The sequence below is a fragment of the Protopterus annectens genome, chromosome 8.part0 (genome assembly GCF_019279795.1).
Source record: "Protopterus annectens isolate FY-2018-M chromosome 8.part0, PAN1.0, whole genome shotgun sequence".
In the NCBI taxonomy this organism is placed as follows: domain Eukaryota; kingdom Metazoa; phylum Chordata; order Ceratodontiformes; family Protopteridae; genus Protopterus; species Protopterus annectens.
In genome coordinates, this window is record NC_056741.1 from 846,550,044 (window position 1) to 846,568,573 (window position 18,530).

Consider the following 18,530-nt stretch of genomic DNA (forward strand, 5'->3'; position numbering starts at 1 on the left):
TTAAAAACACACTTCCTTTAGGCACATTTTTGCACCTACATTTGAATGATGTGAGGTCTGTGCTCACATAACCTTGCAACATTTAAAAACATGATTTATGTTGAAAGTGGAGCTGGGCACCACTCCTTAGATCACTCAATATTCCCTTGGGCATTTTCTTTTTCCTTTAGGTGCTTTATTTATTTATTTATTTTTTAAAGGCAATGAAACATTGCTCTAAAAAATAAACAGGGTTCTTCAAGTTCACCTATGCTTAAGGCTGGCCCTGAGTGTGAATAGTGTATAGCTGAAGGCATACATGACCTGGACTGGAAAAGGTTTGTTATATCAATAAAAGTGGTGAGATCTCCTTATCCGTGATTTCACTTTCTGGTTAGTAACTACGTGGTAGTTTGTTCATCAGGCTAAGTAGATGTGTGGTACAGAAATATGTCTTCACTGAAGTGGAAGAGAAATCATGGGCAGTTGTATATTGTTAGGCTGAGTATGCTGTGTATTCCTGTACATTCATATCACCACCTGTAGCATAATCTTTCTGATGGGGTAATGATTTCATTATATCACCTCGGTCATACTTAAAAGAGTTCTTCACAGCCTTACAGGGAATATCACTCAGCAGCTGTCAGCTTCTCTGCAGTTCTTCCATTGTTGTCCCTAAGAACTGACTAACTTATGTGGACAGTATTCTAACTTTTTTCCAACATCCCCATTGTTGTAAGAAAGTCCTTCTATATTGCACAGCTTATAACCAAAGGGATTGTGTCTAGATCTAGGGATGTCATTGTCTTCCTTTACTCGGCCCTCATTAGACAAATCATTGAATATAATGCTCCCTTTGGCACGTATCTGCCCAGACACATGCAACAACTGGAATGCCCACAGAGATACCTTACTAAAGGGGATACAAGGTCTAAACAAAATGTCCTACATGGACTGACTCAGAGTCCTTTCACTATATTTGGTATCTTGCAAACTGCTAAGAGTTGACCTGCGTCTGGCATAGAAGGCATCCTCTGACCCATTACTGATGGATTTACTGCACTTCAGGAAGTCAAATGGCATCATAAATACTCATTCCAGGGATCTAAACCTCTTCTAAAACATCAACAGAACAGTTTGGAGGGACAGGTATATCTCGCAGAGGATATCACTGCTGTAGAGCAGACTCCCATCCACATAAAACAAAGTTCATCCCTGTTCATTTTCAAGAACAACTTGGATCTACACATGGGAAACAGAACATTTATCATAGAACTGCCCCATGTACTACTAATGAACAAGCTCCTAAATGCTTCCTCCTATCCATGCATGGGTCCCTCAAATTGTCTATGGTATGATCCCACTTATTCTCATTAGGGGTAATATGTAATTATCAACCATGGGATGGGTAAGGACATTCTTTAACCAAATGGGATAAGTTATTTTGAGTGCAAAAAGGGGAAATTGGCTAGGCTTAAAATGGCCCACAAAAGCAGCCAGCCTAGTACTTACCTATGAACCTATGTTGTTGTTGTTGTTGTTGCAGAAGGCTAAGTGTGAGGTTGTGTGATAAAGTTTTTTTTTTAACTCCCTACCACCCTGGACTTTAATAGTAATCACTTATTCCTATCTGCTACTATAGAAAACTTACGGATGCAACACCACTAGGTCTTAATGTTGTTTGTTTTGTTCTCTGTAGAATACATTTATTTCAGTAGCCTGCTTTGTCCCTTTTTTGATGTATTGAAGCCATAAAATCAATCCTTTATTCCTGGTGGAAAAATGAAAGTATCAGCCAAGGTGCCTTCCTCAGAATAAGTATTTTTCTTCATAATGCCCCATTGTTGTTCATACAATGGTTGTTTCTACCTGGGTGCAGATTAGATCAACTGTCATTAGCTCTCACTCAGTTACTGCAACATTTGCATGCAACAGTTTGTTAATGTATTATGTTTTGCCTGCTTCTGTCTTGTATGAATATACTTGCTTGGAGTATTCTACTTGTATGACGTTGTGACCTGAACTTGTGACGTGATCTCATTCCCTGGGAGGTAATTTGCCCATTTATCAAAACTTACATCAAGTTTCATGTCTAGTGAAATTGTTGCTTGGATTCTGTGAATTTACTACCTTTTCCTTCCCTTCCACAGCACCAGGCATTGCATTCTACCATTTTAACCCCTTATGCCTGAACGTTTACTCTTCTAATAACTACATTGCCCAGCAGAGAAGATTTCCTTATTTTATTGGGTCTTTCATCACCCTACTGTGATATCTTCTCAGAGGCAGTTATGCACATCGGCATCAGCTGTCATGCATTCCTAGAAGGGTTCCTATGTGTCAGAAGAACATGAGAAGTGGAAGCAGATGTATTTTTGTTCTACCACTCTACGTAACCTGGAGCCCACTGTGGTTCAAATGTGCATCATTCTTAGCACCATCTGATGAAGTATTGCTATACCTGGCAGAAGCATTCCCTGCAAAATTTTATCCATCCAGGCTTGACCATCTAACTTCCTCAGTGTCCTACTGACTCATTAGTTCCCTATCCTATACTATGTGGCATAGCTCATTACATTGCCCAAATTCTTTCCTTTCTACTGGGGGAAATTAACCTTTCATTGACCACTCAGTGCTGGAGTAATGTGAGGCAGAAGGCAAGCATCAGGCTGCCATCATCCTTAGCACTCTAGGATTGCTTCTCCCCAGGCTGTTTCAGGGGAGAAGGGTATACTTGAAATAGTATAAATATTGGTTCCCATTCATGGTGCAAGAGAACTCACCATCATCCTACCGGGTCTATATTAGAAGACCGAAAGTTTAAAATTGCGAACGTTCTAAACAGCGAAAATGCCAGACCTCTAAATCATTATTGTGGGGGGGGGGCTGCGCCCCCCCCCACACCCCCTACTAAATATATATTCCAACTCCGAGATCACACTAGAGTGAGGAAAGGGCAAACATTCTGATCTTCACTCTACTGCGATCTCAAAAAAAGCACTTTGAGGTCCGGCATTTTCGCTCTTTAGAGCGTTCACGGTTTTAAACTTTCGGTCTTCTAATATAGACCCAATCCTACCTTAGGTATGCTACCCAAACTACAGTCACTTGTATAACAATTAGGGCTACAAACTCTACACCACTGGGTCCAGCAATAAGAATCCCTCAAATGTTGTCCAGTTCTGTCTTGAGATGAGCTGTCTACAAAGCTCTGACTGGAGACTGTACAATACCGCTCCCTCCAAAAATGGTTCCTGATGTCTGTTGTTCCAGTAGATACACAAAGCAACTGACATTATCCCTAACTTTAGATTGACACAAGCATTTGTAGTGCAGTATTGCTAGCATAATTATTTGAAACCATTTGTCAGATATTTGTTTTCAATTGTTAGGCTTCCACAGAAATAGGTGTGAGCTTTCTTAAATTACTGTTCTTCCATTCAGACAGGAAACCCCTGTAATGCTTTCAGTGTTTGCTCAGATAGCTGGGTGGAGAAACACAGGCAGAGAGAGACAAAAACACCATCTAAACTTGACACAGAAAAGCAGAAACATATATCACCCTTAACCTTAACCACTTAGCAAGGTAAATGTTTAACATAAAATCAAAAGAAGTCTCATGTGGCACTGCCTTATGAATACAGAATCCTTTCAGGTTATGTGTTTGTTAACATACATTTGATGTGTTTTAAACAGTGTTTAAAATTAAAACTGTTCTTTGATATTAACAGACCCCCTCCTTGTAAATAATTAACATTTACAAAGAAATACCTGAGGGCAGGGCATCAGTCCCACAGGTGGGGGCAGGAACTGGAAGCTGGAAGACCTGAAACATTAAAGCATAAATAATACATGACAGGGAATGCTTTGTTATCCTGGTCAGGAAAGTACAATTTTCAGTGAGATAAAATGATAATAAAATAACACCCTTGTGGTACTACCTTGTGAATGCAGAATGTTTTGTAAGTTTAGGTATTCTCTTTGGCAATATTTCTATATAAGTAATAATGCCTGCAGTTAAAACTGAAATGTGATACTGTTAGAACCTCTACTTTTAATTATCACTTGTAAGGAATCCCTAAAGTAAATGCTCCCATCCCTACATTAAAAAAAACTAAGTCTAATTAATTGAAATGCAGAAGCAGAAATAATGCGTACAACAAGCAAACCTTCTTTATCCACTCAGAAGAGCGGAGCTTGTAATGAGAAACAAAACAGATCTACGTTCTTGCTATTGCCTTTGGGCTGTCTCGAACATTTGGGGGAGTACCCAGAAAGAAGCATGATCACAATATAGACCGTAGCAACCCAGACAGGATTACTGCTCCTTTTGTGGAAACCTAAATCATTACTGCATGGTATGCAAATGTTCTCTTTTCTGTTTTGTTTTTTCTATACAAGTAATTTTGTCTCAGAATACATAATGATTGAGGTTAAGGCTTTGTCTTTCTGTTAGCATCTAAGTAGTCTCCCTACATTTTTCATGTTTCTTACTCCATATACATACATATGTACATACATACAGTTCCACCATATAAATAACTGTGGATTTGTCTCTGCAATGTAGTACAGATCAAGAAAAAAGGTCCCTGGCTATACCACAAGTTCCTATCCCATGCTTTAACCCCAGAGACAACCTACTATACCTGCACTGAGTCTTCTTTATTTCCTTTGGCACAACATATTATTTAAGCAAATAATATCAAATAATATATTAATCAAATAGTATATCAGAGCAGAAACAGAGTTAATTAGGAGCAGAAACTTGCACTGCTGGACAATGACCGATCTTTTGAGAATGGGCTATTTAATTGAGTCATGAATTAATAAATGCACATGGCTCTTCTGCAGACACACAAAGTCCTCCATGCTGTTGTTCTGGTTCAGAAGTTTGACTTATAAGCACAGCAAATGGAGTACAATTTTCTAAAGACAAACCAAAGGCTAAAATAGCTCACTGACCATGGTAGGCACCTACATAAATATTGTAGTTAAGAAACAGATCAATTAAGAAGTGCAGAATATGATTTCAGTAAAAAGACACAATCATCTTGCAAAGGTAGAACCAATGTTCCCACCTGTCATAGGCACAACGTGTGGATTCTTTGACTGTAGTGTCATTTTTTTCTCCGATCAACCAGTGAAAACCTTGTTCAGAGCAAATTCGAATATTTTTCCATGCTTTCTTTGGGACATAACCACAATCGGCATTGAAGTCTCCAAGAAACATTATCTTCTGGGGGAGAAATAATTGTATAGTAATTACACACAATATGCTCAATAGTTTATTCAGGTAAAGTGCATAAGGAGACTAGCTCCTTCTCTTAATAATTTGTATGAAGCAATTTTTATTAATTTATTTATCTTTGTTTATTGGAAACGTCTAATTGGGATAAAACCCTTTTTCAGCAGAGGGGACAAAAGTTTCACACTTAACATTTTTGACATATACATAAAACAGTTACATAATATCAGAAGGAATACAAAATATAGGTAAGTGTAAATACATGAGAGAGAAATGTTGGTAAACACCATTCTTTTTATAATTACAAACTTTTAGTCAATCAGCATAACAATGTACAGATGATGATTAAATGTATATTTTGATTAAAATAATAAACAGGAGCGTACGATGTTATATTAACTTAGTATCCTGTTTTTTTATGTAATTCAATTCAAAACATAAAATATGACTATAAAGGCATAATGAAAACATATTAATAGTAAGCATCTCACCAGCTGGTGATTATAGAAATTCTTTGACACTCATACCTTTTTAAAGAGTATAACCAAAGAATGTCTCCATTAAAATAGGTTAAGCTGAAGATTTAAGGCTGGTTGGGAAATATGCATATGCTACAGGTAATCAATTTAGTTTTTCTTCAGGTATCTTTCATTTGTCACGCTACTGATTATAAAAAGCAGCAAATGCTTGTTCCATAACTCAGCATGTTAACCAGTAACCATCTCAAGAGTTGCAGAGATTCTGATGAAGTCTGATTCAACTTGTATATAGATGAAAGCACTTAATCGTAATAAAATGTGTTTCTTCTTGGATTATCCTGGTGCATCTCATCTTGTCATCAGGTTTGTTCTATTTTTGGGCTAGTGATTACCTGAAAGTCATGTTCTTAGGTGTTTCTTCTTAATGCTCACCCTTCTGTTTAGGATGTCTGGTACTATTTGTTATTTTCAGGGTATTCCTTATATTAGTCAAAGACTAGAGGAGATGGGGTGTCACTGGTGACAAGGCAATGCAGATTGAATATAAGGAACAATTTCTTAAGAGAGTGGGTGGGGGCAAATCCAATTTACTGTCAGAGTAATGAATGATAAAGCAGTTTAAGGCTATACCTTATGAGAAAACTTGAATTTTAATCATCACTGCATACTTCAAGATATACATGAATGCATAGACACACACACACACACACACACACACACACACACACACACACACACACACACACACATACACACACACTAGCACTGGTGGAATTACTACAGGCTATGTACAAGGACCCAAGGACAGAAGTACATGCAGTGTTCAGATTTCATAGAGAGGTTTCCAGTGAAAGTGGATGTGCATCAGAGGTCAGTTCTGAGCCCAGTCCTGTACATACTGGTGATGGACTATATTATCTAATAGGTCAGAAGGGAGAGAGCAACAGGCTACTTTATGAAGACTCTGAGAAGGAACTTCAACAAATGATAGGGGATTAGAATACAAGACTGAAGGTGCATGGGGTGAGACTGAGTTCAGACAAGACAGTGGTCATGGCAATAAATATGGGAAATCAGAAGAAGTAGAAAATTGAGATAGAAGGTAAAACAATGGAACACATTAGCAGTTTCAAGTAGCTGGGAAATTTGGCTGAGAATAAAGGAATTTGAATGAGGTGGATAGAGCTAGAGTCACAGGTGCTGCATATAACTGGTGTGTAGCAGAAGACTGCCAAAGAACCTGCAAAGTTAAGTGCACAAAACAGTTGTGTAACCAGGCACAGAAATCTGACCAATGAATGCAGAGCAGCTGAGGAAGCTGGAAATGATGGGGATGAAGTAAAGATGGGTAATAGGATTCACACTGTGGTACAAAGGCTGAAATGAGAATACCAAAGTAGAAGCCAAATTAGCACCAGTTGCAAAAAAGTTTAAGAAGAACAGATTACAGTTGTTCGGTCACATGTGCAGGAAGGAGAAGGTGATCTGGTAAAGACGTTTTGTGATAAACAAGAAGAAGATGAGGAAATGAGTATATCCAGCAAAGAGACAGAAGAATTCTATGAGTGAAGATATGTGACAGTTGGGCATGATAGTGGAAGAAGGTAGGGATCATGAGAGGTGATGACAGTTGATGTGGCATCCTGACCCCATAGGCCCATATAAAATGAAAAAAAGGGGAGTTGGTGATATATATATATATATATATATATATATATATATATATATATATATGTGTGTGTGTGTGTGTGTGTGTGTGTGTGTGTGTGTGTATGGGTCTACTTCAAAAGAAGACCCATATAAACGACTTACAAAACAGCAAGACCACATCATCGAAACCCCAGATAACTGAAAACTCACAATCACGAAACCTGGCACATCGAACTATACAAGGCAGTAGAACTCCAGTTTTAACTTAAAGGAATATTTCTCCTATTAAACATGATTTGAAATGGAGATCAAGGTACAGTGAGGATCGGGAAAGTTACCCTCTTCTCACTTCAATGCGATTTCAGAGTTGGTATATATAATTTGGGGGGGGGTGGATGAGGGCTTGCCCCAATGCAAAACCACTGGTAGTTATTTACTTTAGGCTGTGTTTAATTGCAGAAATGTTCCTTTAGTTAACACTGGACTTCTGCTGCTTTGTATAGTTCGATGGTCCTGGTTTTGTGATTCTGAGTTTTCGGTTATCCTGGGTTTTGATGACGTGGTCTTGCTGTTTTGTAATTCAATTATATGGATCTTCAATGTTTTGAAGTGGACCCATACATACATATATATATATATATATATATATATATATATATATATATATATATATATATATATATATATATATATATATATATATATATATTTGTAAGATGATTGGTCTGCAAATGATCATATCACCAATCATTGACAAAATATGATTAGCACACATATTTCTGACAGTAAAACATGCATGCTGTAACTAATAAATCAGGAACAAAAAATTACACAAACATTTTTTTTTGCAAGAAGACAGTATTACATATACCAACTATGAGATTGCACAATATCAGTAAAAGGGCATATACTCCCAACCCTGTTATTGCAATAATCTTTCATTGGCACAGTTGGCCAGCCAATCAGTCAGTCAGATGGTGTTGATAAAACAACTGTCGACCAAAAATGCAATGATCATCTTGGAGGTACCCATATCCATCCATGCATCCACCCTCACATGTGTATACATATCTATATATATATCTATATATATCTATATATATATATATATATATATATATATAAAAAAAATATATATATATATATATATATATATATATATATATATATATATATATATATATATTATATATATGGGTTCCCATCATTTAATCAAATGTCAGTTTGGTTGATGAGTGTGAGGGATGATGCTGGTTGATGAGTGTGAGGGATGATGCTGTGAGTGGGGTTGTAGGGTTGAGAGCATTTCGGCATGAGTGTGAAAATAAGATAATAAATCTGAATGTGTCTTGTGTAGTGGCAGTGTTACGGGAAGGTTTTTTATTAAGGTACAGTGTAGTATTAGGGTTGGGGGAAAGAGCAGCATTAGGTTTAGATTTAGTAGCTCTACCCCCCCGCACCACCTTAGTAATTTGTGCTAACCCTAACCCTAATGCTGCCCCTTCCTCCAAAACTAACCCTACACCTTACCTTAATAAAACCTTCCCATAACATTATCACTATTCAGACAAATTTGAAGGTAATGTTATGGGGAGGGTGTTAGTGTGAAAATTGGGAGAGGAAATACTTTTCCTCTTTTGATCTTTTATAACTAAAATATTTAGAGTATTCAATATTCTTAATGCCGGTTTTCAATCACAGCTTTGAAAATGTTCGATCATTTGGAGGAAAACTATATATATATAAAGACTATAATACAGTTATAACTGTGTCCCAGTAAGCATATTCATTTATTTCTTTATCCATCTGTATACTTGGCCAAACAAAAGATAATCCAAAAGACTATTCAATTTCTTTAGCATTAATTTTTTCATAATCATGAAATTTATCTAAAAAGACTTTTTGAAACCGTGATAATAATTTAAAAATTCCCTGTTTCACAAGAATAAATTTATGTTATATTTAGCGTAAGTATGTGATTTATGATTTTCACATTTTTGCTACCATTTACCTAAAACATAATGTGTAAAAATGGATGGGTAACAGGAAATTCGTTCCTGGTTTAATACCCTCATCCCCTCACTCTTGCTATTCTGAGACTCGCGTACGAGTCTTGGATTTAAAATTATTTCCAAATATGTACAAACATGTTATACCAAAGTGGAAAAAAAACTGTAAACTGAATCCCACTCTGTATCACTAAACATGAAGCAAACAATGAAAAGAAAAAATATATGCAAGATGTAAGTTCCAGCTATGCAATCAAATAAAATGATACAATGAATACACTAAAAGTGTAGTTGCTCCAAAGTGGTCATCTCCTCTAAAAACTAGCTTCATGCAGTATAACCCTACCCAGACCTAGATTAAATAGCACAGTTTTCAAAAATCACCACAAAGGTACACTAAATGCTCAGTAAATAAACAATAAAGATACAATCAACCTAAAGAATAGTTATCATTGATCCACAGAAAATGTTCATTAACATTAAGGAATCAACCACTTTATACAAAAAGGAAAGAACTATCAAGCTTCAAGCTTATCAATAAACATTTTCCTAAAAACCTAGATAAAACTGTCTCATATAAACACCAACATTAAAAACATGTAGGACTTTGAAAGACACACCTTTCACATGCTAGGGCAAAGTAAGTTACCTGTCTTGCTAGTAAAGAGAAATAGGGGTATCTAACCTGAAATAAAGTAATTCAGAAACCAATAAAGTAAACATTACAAAAACCCATAAGCACAAAGTATACAAAGTATAAAATACACATCCCATCACAAATGATTGATTAGCATGTCTGTCAATTGCTAAAGCAGGCAGCCTGGAAGGAAAGGATGTATAACCATGGAGCTACCAGGACGCAGCTGTGTGCAGGTTAATAAATAAGCCTTTCTCAAGCATGATCGACCTTACCTCTGTCTTCCATCTCCTTCTAATATCAAGAAACACATCATACAGCTCATCCAGTTCCTTTGTGGCATTGGCTGGTGTAGTGTGCTGGGGAATCAGCACAAAATCCTGGATAACTGCAAAAACAAACAGATAATCTCAGCTACGCTTATGGACAGGAAATTATCCACTTATAACAGCTAGATATGTTCATGTTGTGAGTGGATGATCCTTTTAAAATTAGTTAAGAAAGCAAAATGTTTTGCAACTAAGTTTATGCATTTTCTGATTGATTTTCCCTTTCTTTTCCTTATCCAACAACTTCACCATCATGGAATAATATGTAGAATTCTAACCTCATTTATAGAACATAATTTGGAGTGGTAGTCTGTCTTATCTGTCCTAAAACTACCTTATTTGGCATATTGTAGTGAACATTTACTTCAAAATATATGCATCATTCTTTGCATGAGTTTTTTTTCTTCTTTGTGGCTTTAATTCCTAATGTTTTAACTAACTTGGCACATGGTGTTCCATTAACTAAGAAAGAGTCGTGTCTATATGGCATGAGATGATGCACGTGCAAAATGCATTCCTTCTGCCATTCCACACTACATGTAGCTGTACTCACCTTTGCTGATTGGCTCACTAAAGCTGTGGAGGACCCCTCTCCAAAACAGTGGGAAAACTGGACCGTAATACGTGTCACTGGTGCTTTCTCTCTTTATGTATTCAGTATTAATTAGGACAAACATCTCATAGTTTATACAGTTGAAGACAGTATTTAAGAACATGTGTGCTCTGGTGTCTGTTTTCACTTCCACAAAATATATTGCAAAGTACCCTACAGTGCAATAAAAATGCCTGTAGTGCTAAGAACGTGTGCTCTGGTGTCTGTTTTCACTTCCTCAAAATGTATCGCAAAGTACCCTACAGTGCAATAAAAATGCCTGTAGTGCTTCTAGATTTTAAAGTAACTGGTAGCCATTTATTAGGACATACAAAAAAATCTGTCAGTAAATCTGCATTGTAGTGTAACATTTTGTGCTAATGGTTTGGTACTATGTAATTAAAATCCCATGAATCACAGGAACATTGAGAGACACATCTGCAGATATACGTATCAGGATGTTCACTGACCGCAAAATGGGAACTATTTGTGTGTTAATCTGTATGGAAAGGTTTTCAATATCATTTGCCTTTTTTGCAGCTCTAAGCATGACATATGGTGAAGTTTGTGATGATGGTGTTAACCTCTACTGCATCTTCTGTGTACCACAACTAAAGTAATGGGTCTGAAGACTTTGAAAGGGGATATGGCAACCCATTGTCTTCACCTCCAGGCAGTTTTGCATTTGTTATTGTGGAGGTAAATAAGATTATGTTTTTCACATACCCTGAATGTGGAAACTCAAAATCACTCACACATCTCAGGAGAACTTACCCGTTTTGGGTGCCTCAAACTTGACAACAAACGGTTCACGAGAGAAAGCATCCGGGTCTTCTTTCTGGTCATCAGGATATTGATATGAGTCTTTCACATACACTGTGCCTGACCTGTAAGATAGTGCAAAAATCGTATTCAAGTAATCTTTACATTTCATACTCATTCCATTACTCCCGGAACTGTGAAAGGGACAGAGAACATTGCAGATTCCAAGTGTGATTGCAAGGGATGTGTGTACACCAGTTTTTGAGCAGTGCAGCCATGCTATAGTCTCAAAGTATTCAAAAGGAAGAGTACTGAGTCCATATGATCTAGGCATAGCCAGGTATGTGTACTAGCAAATCCTGCGGTTGCTGGGAATCACCTGATCAGGGTCATGAGCTTCTCCCCTCCCCCCAAAAATACCATCATACATATCAGCTATAGCTAACTATTCTTGTGCCCTGTGTCTTTTCCTGATCTGGTACCCCTGTTAAACTTTATGTTGAGGTGGCAAAGAATATAAAATGTCCCCTAGGACTTCTGGACCAAAAATAGTTTTCTTTAGAGTCTTCACCCTGTAGCAATCTGCTTGCTACAAATGTAACAAGCAGCTTGCTCTAGGCTAAATACCACAATCAGAGTGCTGGGTTCTTTAGCCTGACCAAAACTACAGCAAATGCATTCATTTCTGAATGCCGGTGTTGCATTATACCACACAGGGAGCACTGATGCACATCAGACCTCACCACAAATTAAATATCAGCACTGAATGTCAGAACTGCTGATTGCACTCCTTGGCACCTCACGCTTTACCCCACCATACCTGTGCTGCTGTATTTTCCAATGTTTAGCAAACAATATAGAGCTAAGCTGGACTTTCTTCAGTGAACTATATGACAGTTGGGTAACAATAGATATGACAGCATAAAGAATCCTGAGGACAAATAGACTTGTTGTCCCCCAAAAACTCAAATATTCATCCAGTCAAGCTCATCGAAAAGCTGGATTCAGTTTTGAACACAACAGCCAAACTCAGTTATTTATGGTGAAGTTTAATAACTAATCAGGGCCCCATGACTTCAGTCCATATATTCCATGTAATCTGCTAAAGGGCCTTACCTTTGTTAATCCTTCTTGGATACCACCCAGTTTACAACTCTGCTTGGGCTCCATTAACTCCAGTAAGGTTTTTGCATTTATTTACTCAACTGTTTTGGGACCTTTTAAATCCAGTCCTATCACAGTGGCCTCTTAAATGTGTTACTTCTTCTGAGGATGCAAAGCAGTAAGTTCTATGGAGAAAGGGCTCTGATTCTACAAATCTTGTTGGGTACCCCCTCCCAAATCCTAATGTTGACCCTGATTCTAACTTATCCTCAAATATGTCATATTGCATCTCAGTGGAAGTCCCTCAGGCTGTTTGAGATGGAAGATTTCAGCCAGTATACAAATGTTGTGCAGGTACACTCTCGTACCAATAAGGAGATCAGCACCATTGTAATAGTTTAGCACACAGGCTAAACTCTGTGAGCAGCAAATAAGCATCAGCCTAGAGTCATAAATTTGATTCATTTATTTTCTGCTTGCAAATTGTGTAACTCTGTGCAAGTTACGTAATCAAAGACTGGTATTATGTAGTTAACAAAAAAAAACATGAAGCATGGCAAATTGTAACTGTAAAGGCAACTGCAAACCACTCAATTTTAACAATTCATGATGCACTTTCTCAAAAATAGATTTGGAAATCTTAGTTGTGCTGGATAAGATGGAAAACAGCCTGTCCTCCACAGGTTCAGCACAACTTGGGTACATCATGAATAAGCCAAGTCACAGTGAGAAATGGAAAAATGGTTAGAAAATTGTAATAACTATACTAAGAGAAATAAAGAAGTGTAACAGTCTTCGGTAGTTTTTTCCATAGGGATATATATTAGTGAAACAGGTAAAGTGTTCTGCATGCTGAGCAGACAAGTGAGCTGCTCCAGCTGCTGCTGCAACTATGTATCACATCACACCTCAGATGCCAGCATTCTATACCTAAGGCTGTTCAGTGCTCACAGGATGCTGCTGCAACTATGTATCACATCACACCTCAGATGCCAGCATTCTATACCTAAGGCTGTTCAGTGCTCATACATTTCCAGTGTGTACTCTTTTGCTACTGCAGAGGACAGCAGGCCATACACTGTATAAAACACCTTCTCACTTTGCACTACACATGTGGTAGTTGTTTTTAAATAAGTTTTCACTTCCAGATGTATACTCTAAAATGTAAAATGATACATCTAGATTATTCATTTGCTTATTCGCTCATTTTTATTTTATTTTTGTAACTGAAGGTTATCTATATGCAATAAGCCTAGGCTCATTTCATGATAAGAGTTTGGAGAGTGAGCAGAAAGACGGCAACCATGAAAAAATTATATGGTTATCTTTGCAAACAGTAATAAGGTGAACAAAAATATAGGTCTGTTTGAGAAAACGCAATGACATTATATGAAAGATATTCATATTCAGCCATAGATTTGTTGTATATATAGTAATGCAGACAGAAATTTCAAAATGCAGTTCTGTCCCGCACACAAGCTTTTACCACCAAACATGGAAAATATGTATTCTGTGGGAATATAGCCTATAGACATAATTAAAAATGTTAAAATTGCGATTTAAGAAATTTACAGTTTGGTAGCTATTAATATAAAAATAATGCATTATTTTAGCCACAGTTACCCTCTTTCCTGGTTCACATGTGCATTTTATTGCATGTGTTTTGTTCCAGTAGCTGTAACCTGTCTAATGCTATAATCAGTACACATCATTGTTCATCAGTGTTATGTTAATTTCTGTGAAAAAGCAATGTGTACTATTGAATGGAATTGGAACCTACTTAATACAGAATGACAAAGGAGCAAGATATTCAATGCACATGATAATTTTTCTTCCTTTTTCTGCCTGAGTTCCCTGTTGACTATCAGCCTCCACTTTGTCAGTTCATTGGCCCATTTTTTCCCACATTCTATGGCTGTTCGGCTGGTAATGCATGTGAGAACTGTCCAGTAGGGAGACCATTATCCCAGCGTGTTTTAGAAATTTTGTTCCCTAGCCCTTCTCCTTCCTGGCTTGATGTGTGCCCCCCTCAGGTGTATTCTGCAAGCTGGTCAGTGATGTATGCATACTTCTGTGCATATGTTAAATGTGAGGACAGCACCATGTCCTGCTCATCAGATTGACTACCTTTGCCAGGGCCAAGTGCAGCCTGCTGCTCCATTCAAACACCACCGAGTGCTAGTACTGCAGTGGATCAACCCACCTCCCTCCATCGAGGATGGGTGAGTTAGCACTACTTACTCCCACCTTCCCTAACTGGCTCTGTCTGCACCCAAATAGCTATCTACCTTGTTATGGGTTATCTGGACCATACTCAGGAACTTATACATTTGAAGATCATATACTTAGCTCCCTTGACTTAGATAAAATTATGTCCCAGAAATTAATTTATATGCTGTGGCTTACATGGTATATGCAAGGCTGCACCAATATGTATATGTATGTATATATATATATATATATATATATATATATATATATATATATATATATATATATATATATATATATATATATATATGCTAAGGTATTAAAATTTGCAGGGAATCTGTAAGATCTGTTTTACCTGCTCCATTTTGTTTTCTGTTTTAAGAAATTTGCTTGGCTTGGTGGTTTTGCTCTATATGAGAGATAGACACTTAAATTATCTAGGCTGCACATTTCACATTTTTTTCATTGGTTAAATTGGTTCTTGAGTGATTCTTAAATACATAGTGAATTTATGGGTCTTTGTCTTTTCCTGAAAATATTTCAAGCCTGCATTAACTAAATCACTGCTGGTGATTCTCTGCTGGATGAGGAAAGTAAACTCTATTTTTAGCCTGTCATACCTGATCTATTTTGTTTTCTGTTTTAAGAAACTTGCTTGGCCTGAAATGTTTGTTCGAAGTGAGAGACAGAGACCTAAACTATCTAGGCTGCACATTTCACATGTTTTTCATTGGTTAAACTGTTTCTTGAGTGATACTTAAATACACAGTGAATTTCTGAGTCGTTGTCTTTTTCTGAAAAGTTTTCAAGCCTGCATAAACTAAGGCACTTCTACTGATTCCCTGCTGGGTACGTAAATCTCTCTCTCTCTCTCTCTCTCTCTCTCTCTATATATATATATATATATATATATATATATATATATATATATATATATATATGGCTTGATATCACTTACCCGAACCGCAGGATGTCGTACGGCTGATGTGCGAACTCACGGTTCCTAAGCGGCAGGAAATTGAATGACAAGCAGTCGAACAAGGTTAGTCGAGAAAGTGACTCACACAGACTGTGGAGGGAGGTCGTGCTTAAGTGAGGAACAGAGAAGTAGCCCATTTTCTCACTGTAGTGCAATCTCGGAGTTGGTATGTTTAAGTAAGGGGGTGTGGGGGGCACAGCCCCCCTGCAAAATAGTAGAGGTGAGCTAACTGCCGTGTCTGGAAGATTGGAATGTCGACATTATGGAATGCACTTTATCATGCAAACTATTTTCCACATTCCTCTCTTTTGATGTTTTAGGTTTAGATGTTATTTTTTTCAGTCGAATGCACGTCTGATGAGTGATACAGCTGATTTCTGCTTTACCTGCTCCATTTTGTTTCCTTTTTTAAGAAATCTGTTTGGCTTGGTGTTTTTGTTCTATGTGAGAGATAGAAACTTAAATTATCTAGGCTGCACATTTCACATGTTTTTTTCATTGGTTGAATTGTTTCTTGATGATACTTAAATACACAGTGAATTTCTAGGTCCTTGTCTCTTTCCGCAAACATTTCAAACTTGCATAAACTAAATGTTCTGCTGGTGATTCCCTACTAATTTTCCCACCTGTGCTCTCCATTGTTGATCTGCTTTTTAAACCTTGTGATTTTAAGCTACCCACCCCTACTGTAAATTGGCATTAATAGGCTCCTCCCTTTTTACACTGCTGTTGAAATCTTAAATTATTTATTTGCCTTTCCTCTTGCTTATATTAAAAAGTGCATTTAGCTTCTCATTGTCTGTTTTACTGGTTTACTTGCTCTGAATCCATTATCTAGTTAGCTGCTGGATAAAGTAGTATATTTTTGCATTCTAGCAAGCACTTGTTTTTATATCAATAGGTTAGTGGATTTTCCATACAGTACACTGTTTACGTTACAAACAGAAAGTACAGGGTTTGATTTGGGAAGCATGGCTAGGCTTACAAATACCCCCTGGAGGTTAGTAGCCTACTAATTACCTATGTGTTATATACTGGGAGGTAGTCTGGTCTGTTTAGGTTGGGTAAACACTTGAGATTTCACCATGTAGTTTTTTTGGCTGGAGGGCTTATTCATCAGCTTAACTTGTTTATAGTGCATTTATAAATTCTGTACAATTGAGTGGCTCTTGGTTCATTTATACAAAGTGAAGTACTTTTATTGAATAATCACACTTTTATAAGTCATTTAAAGTACACTGCTATATCCGTATTTTTAAGTTTGTTTATGGTGGCATTTCACTCCGGACACTCCTTTATTGTGACTTTACATTAGGAGGATTGGGATTATTCATCTAGTGACAGTAGGTATTTACCTTGTCCATATGAGCTGGGAAATAGACAAAATGGCTCTACGTATTTTTTGCACTTCTCTTATGTAGTATGACTATAATTCAGCAGTTTCAAAAATATGTACTGTCTTCTGCTGTTTTAAGTAGTTAATTGCACTGCATTACATTGTATCTGTTAGTTGTAGATAGTTTGTGTGATCTTGTTACATTTGAGCTCCAAGCCAGCTATTCTATATTAAGAAGTTGTCTTTATGCACCCTTGTGGGAGAAGTGTGCTGATGTAACCTGTCTGAGTTGGGCATTGCTGGTGAAAGGTTTATTGTGTGCTTTCCTGATTGTCAGCTTAAAACTTGTTTCTCTTTTGCAGAGATACTCAGAGCTACCTGGCATTTGGTGACTTTGCTACTGATTGCTGAGAATCTGCTTTCAACTGAAGCAATCCACTACTGAAAAGACAAAAATAAGTTTTTTTTTTTACTTCTCTTATATACTTTGATTGTACTTCAACAGTTTCTTAACCTATTTGCTATTATTTTTGCACCTTATAGCAACAAAAATATGCTGTCTACTGCTGCTTTAAGTAGCTAATTGCACTGCATTACATTGTATCTGTTAGTTGTAGGACTGTTGTAGATAGTTTGTGTGGTCTTGTTACACTTGAGCTCCAAACCAGCTATTCTACATTAACAAGGTGTTTTTCTGCACCCTTGTGGCAGAAGTGTGCTGAAATAACCTGTCTGAGTTGGGGATTGCTGGTGGAAGGCTTATTGTCTGCTTTTCTGATTGTTAGTTAGATTAAACTTGTTTTCCCTTTGATCATATTTAAGGCTCATATTTGGGCGGTGCTGCTCTTTGCACAGTGGTGGTTAGCAGTGCCCTGTATAGATGCAAAAGCCTAGAAGCTCAGTTTTTTTCCTAAACAGCTGTCAGTTAAACCCTTCCAAGCTTTTCTGCTGTTCTAGGAGCAACTCAGCTGCGAGCTGAGCAGCGTTGCCTTATTGATCAACCTTATCCTACACAAAGCATAGGTCCCTCTTGTAATCTCAGCATTACCAGCACAGTCCTTTCAAATTAACCCATTCCCTTCTGTAATTAAACATATAGTAAGAGCCTGCTGTTATGGACAGGCAGTTTCCCATCATATCTCTGGCCAGCCTGACAGACATGGGCATCTTGAGGCAATGTAGCAATTGTCTCTTGTATACTGACAGCCACTTACTCCT

General features: G+C 37.3%; 1 protein-coding gene across 2 annotated transcripts in view; it reads right to left on the minus strand.

Annotated features, from left to right (window-relative positions):
* LOC122809103 (deoxyribonuclease gamma-like) overlaps positions 1-18,530 on the minus strand; it is a 94,585-nt gene that overhangs the window by 27,150 nt on the left and 48,905 nt on the right. For both annotated transcript variants that reach the window (XM_044080342.1, XR_006365860.1), the window contains exons 5-7: positions 11,695-11,807; positions 10,275-10,387; positions 5,058-5,215 (exon numbers count right to left, since the gene is read on the minus strand). In XM_044080342.1, the coding sequence (XP_043936277.1) occupies positions 5,058-5,215; positions 10,275-10,387; positions 11,695-11,807 (384 nt within the window). The remainder of the gene's footprint in view (positions 1-5,057; positions 5,216-10,274; positions 10,388-11,694; positions 11,808-18,530) is intronic.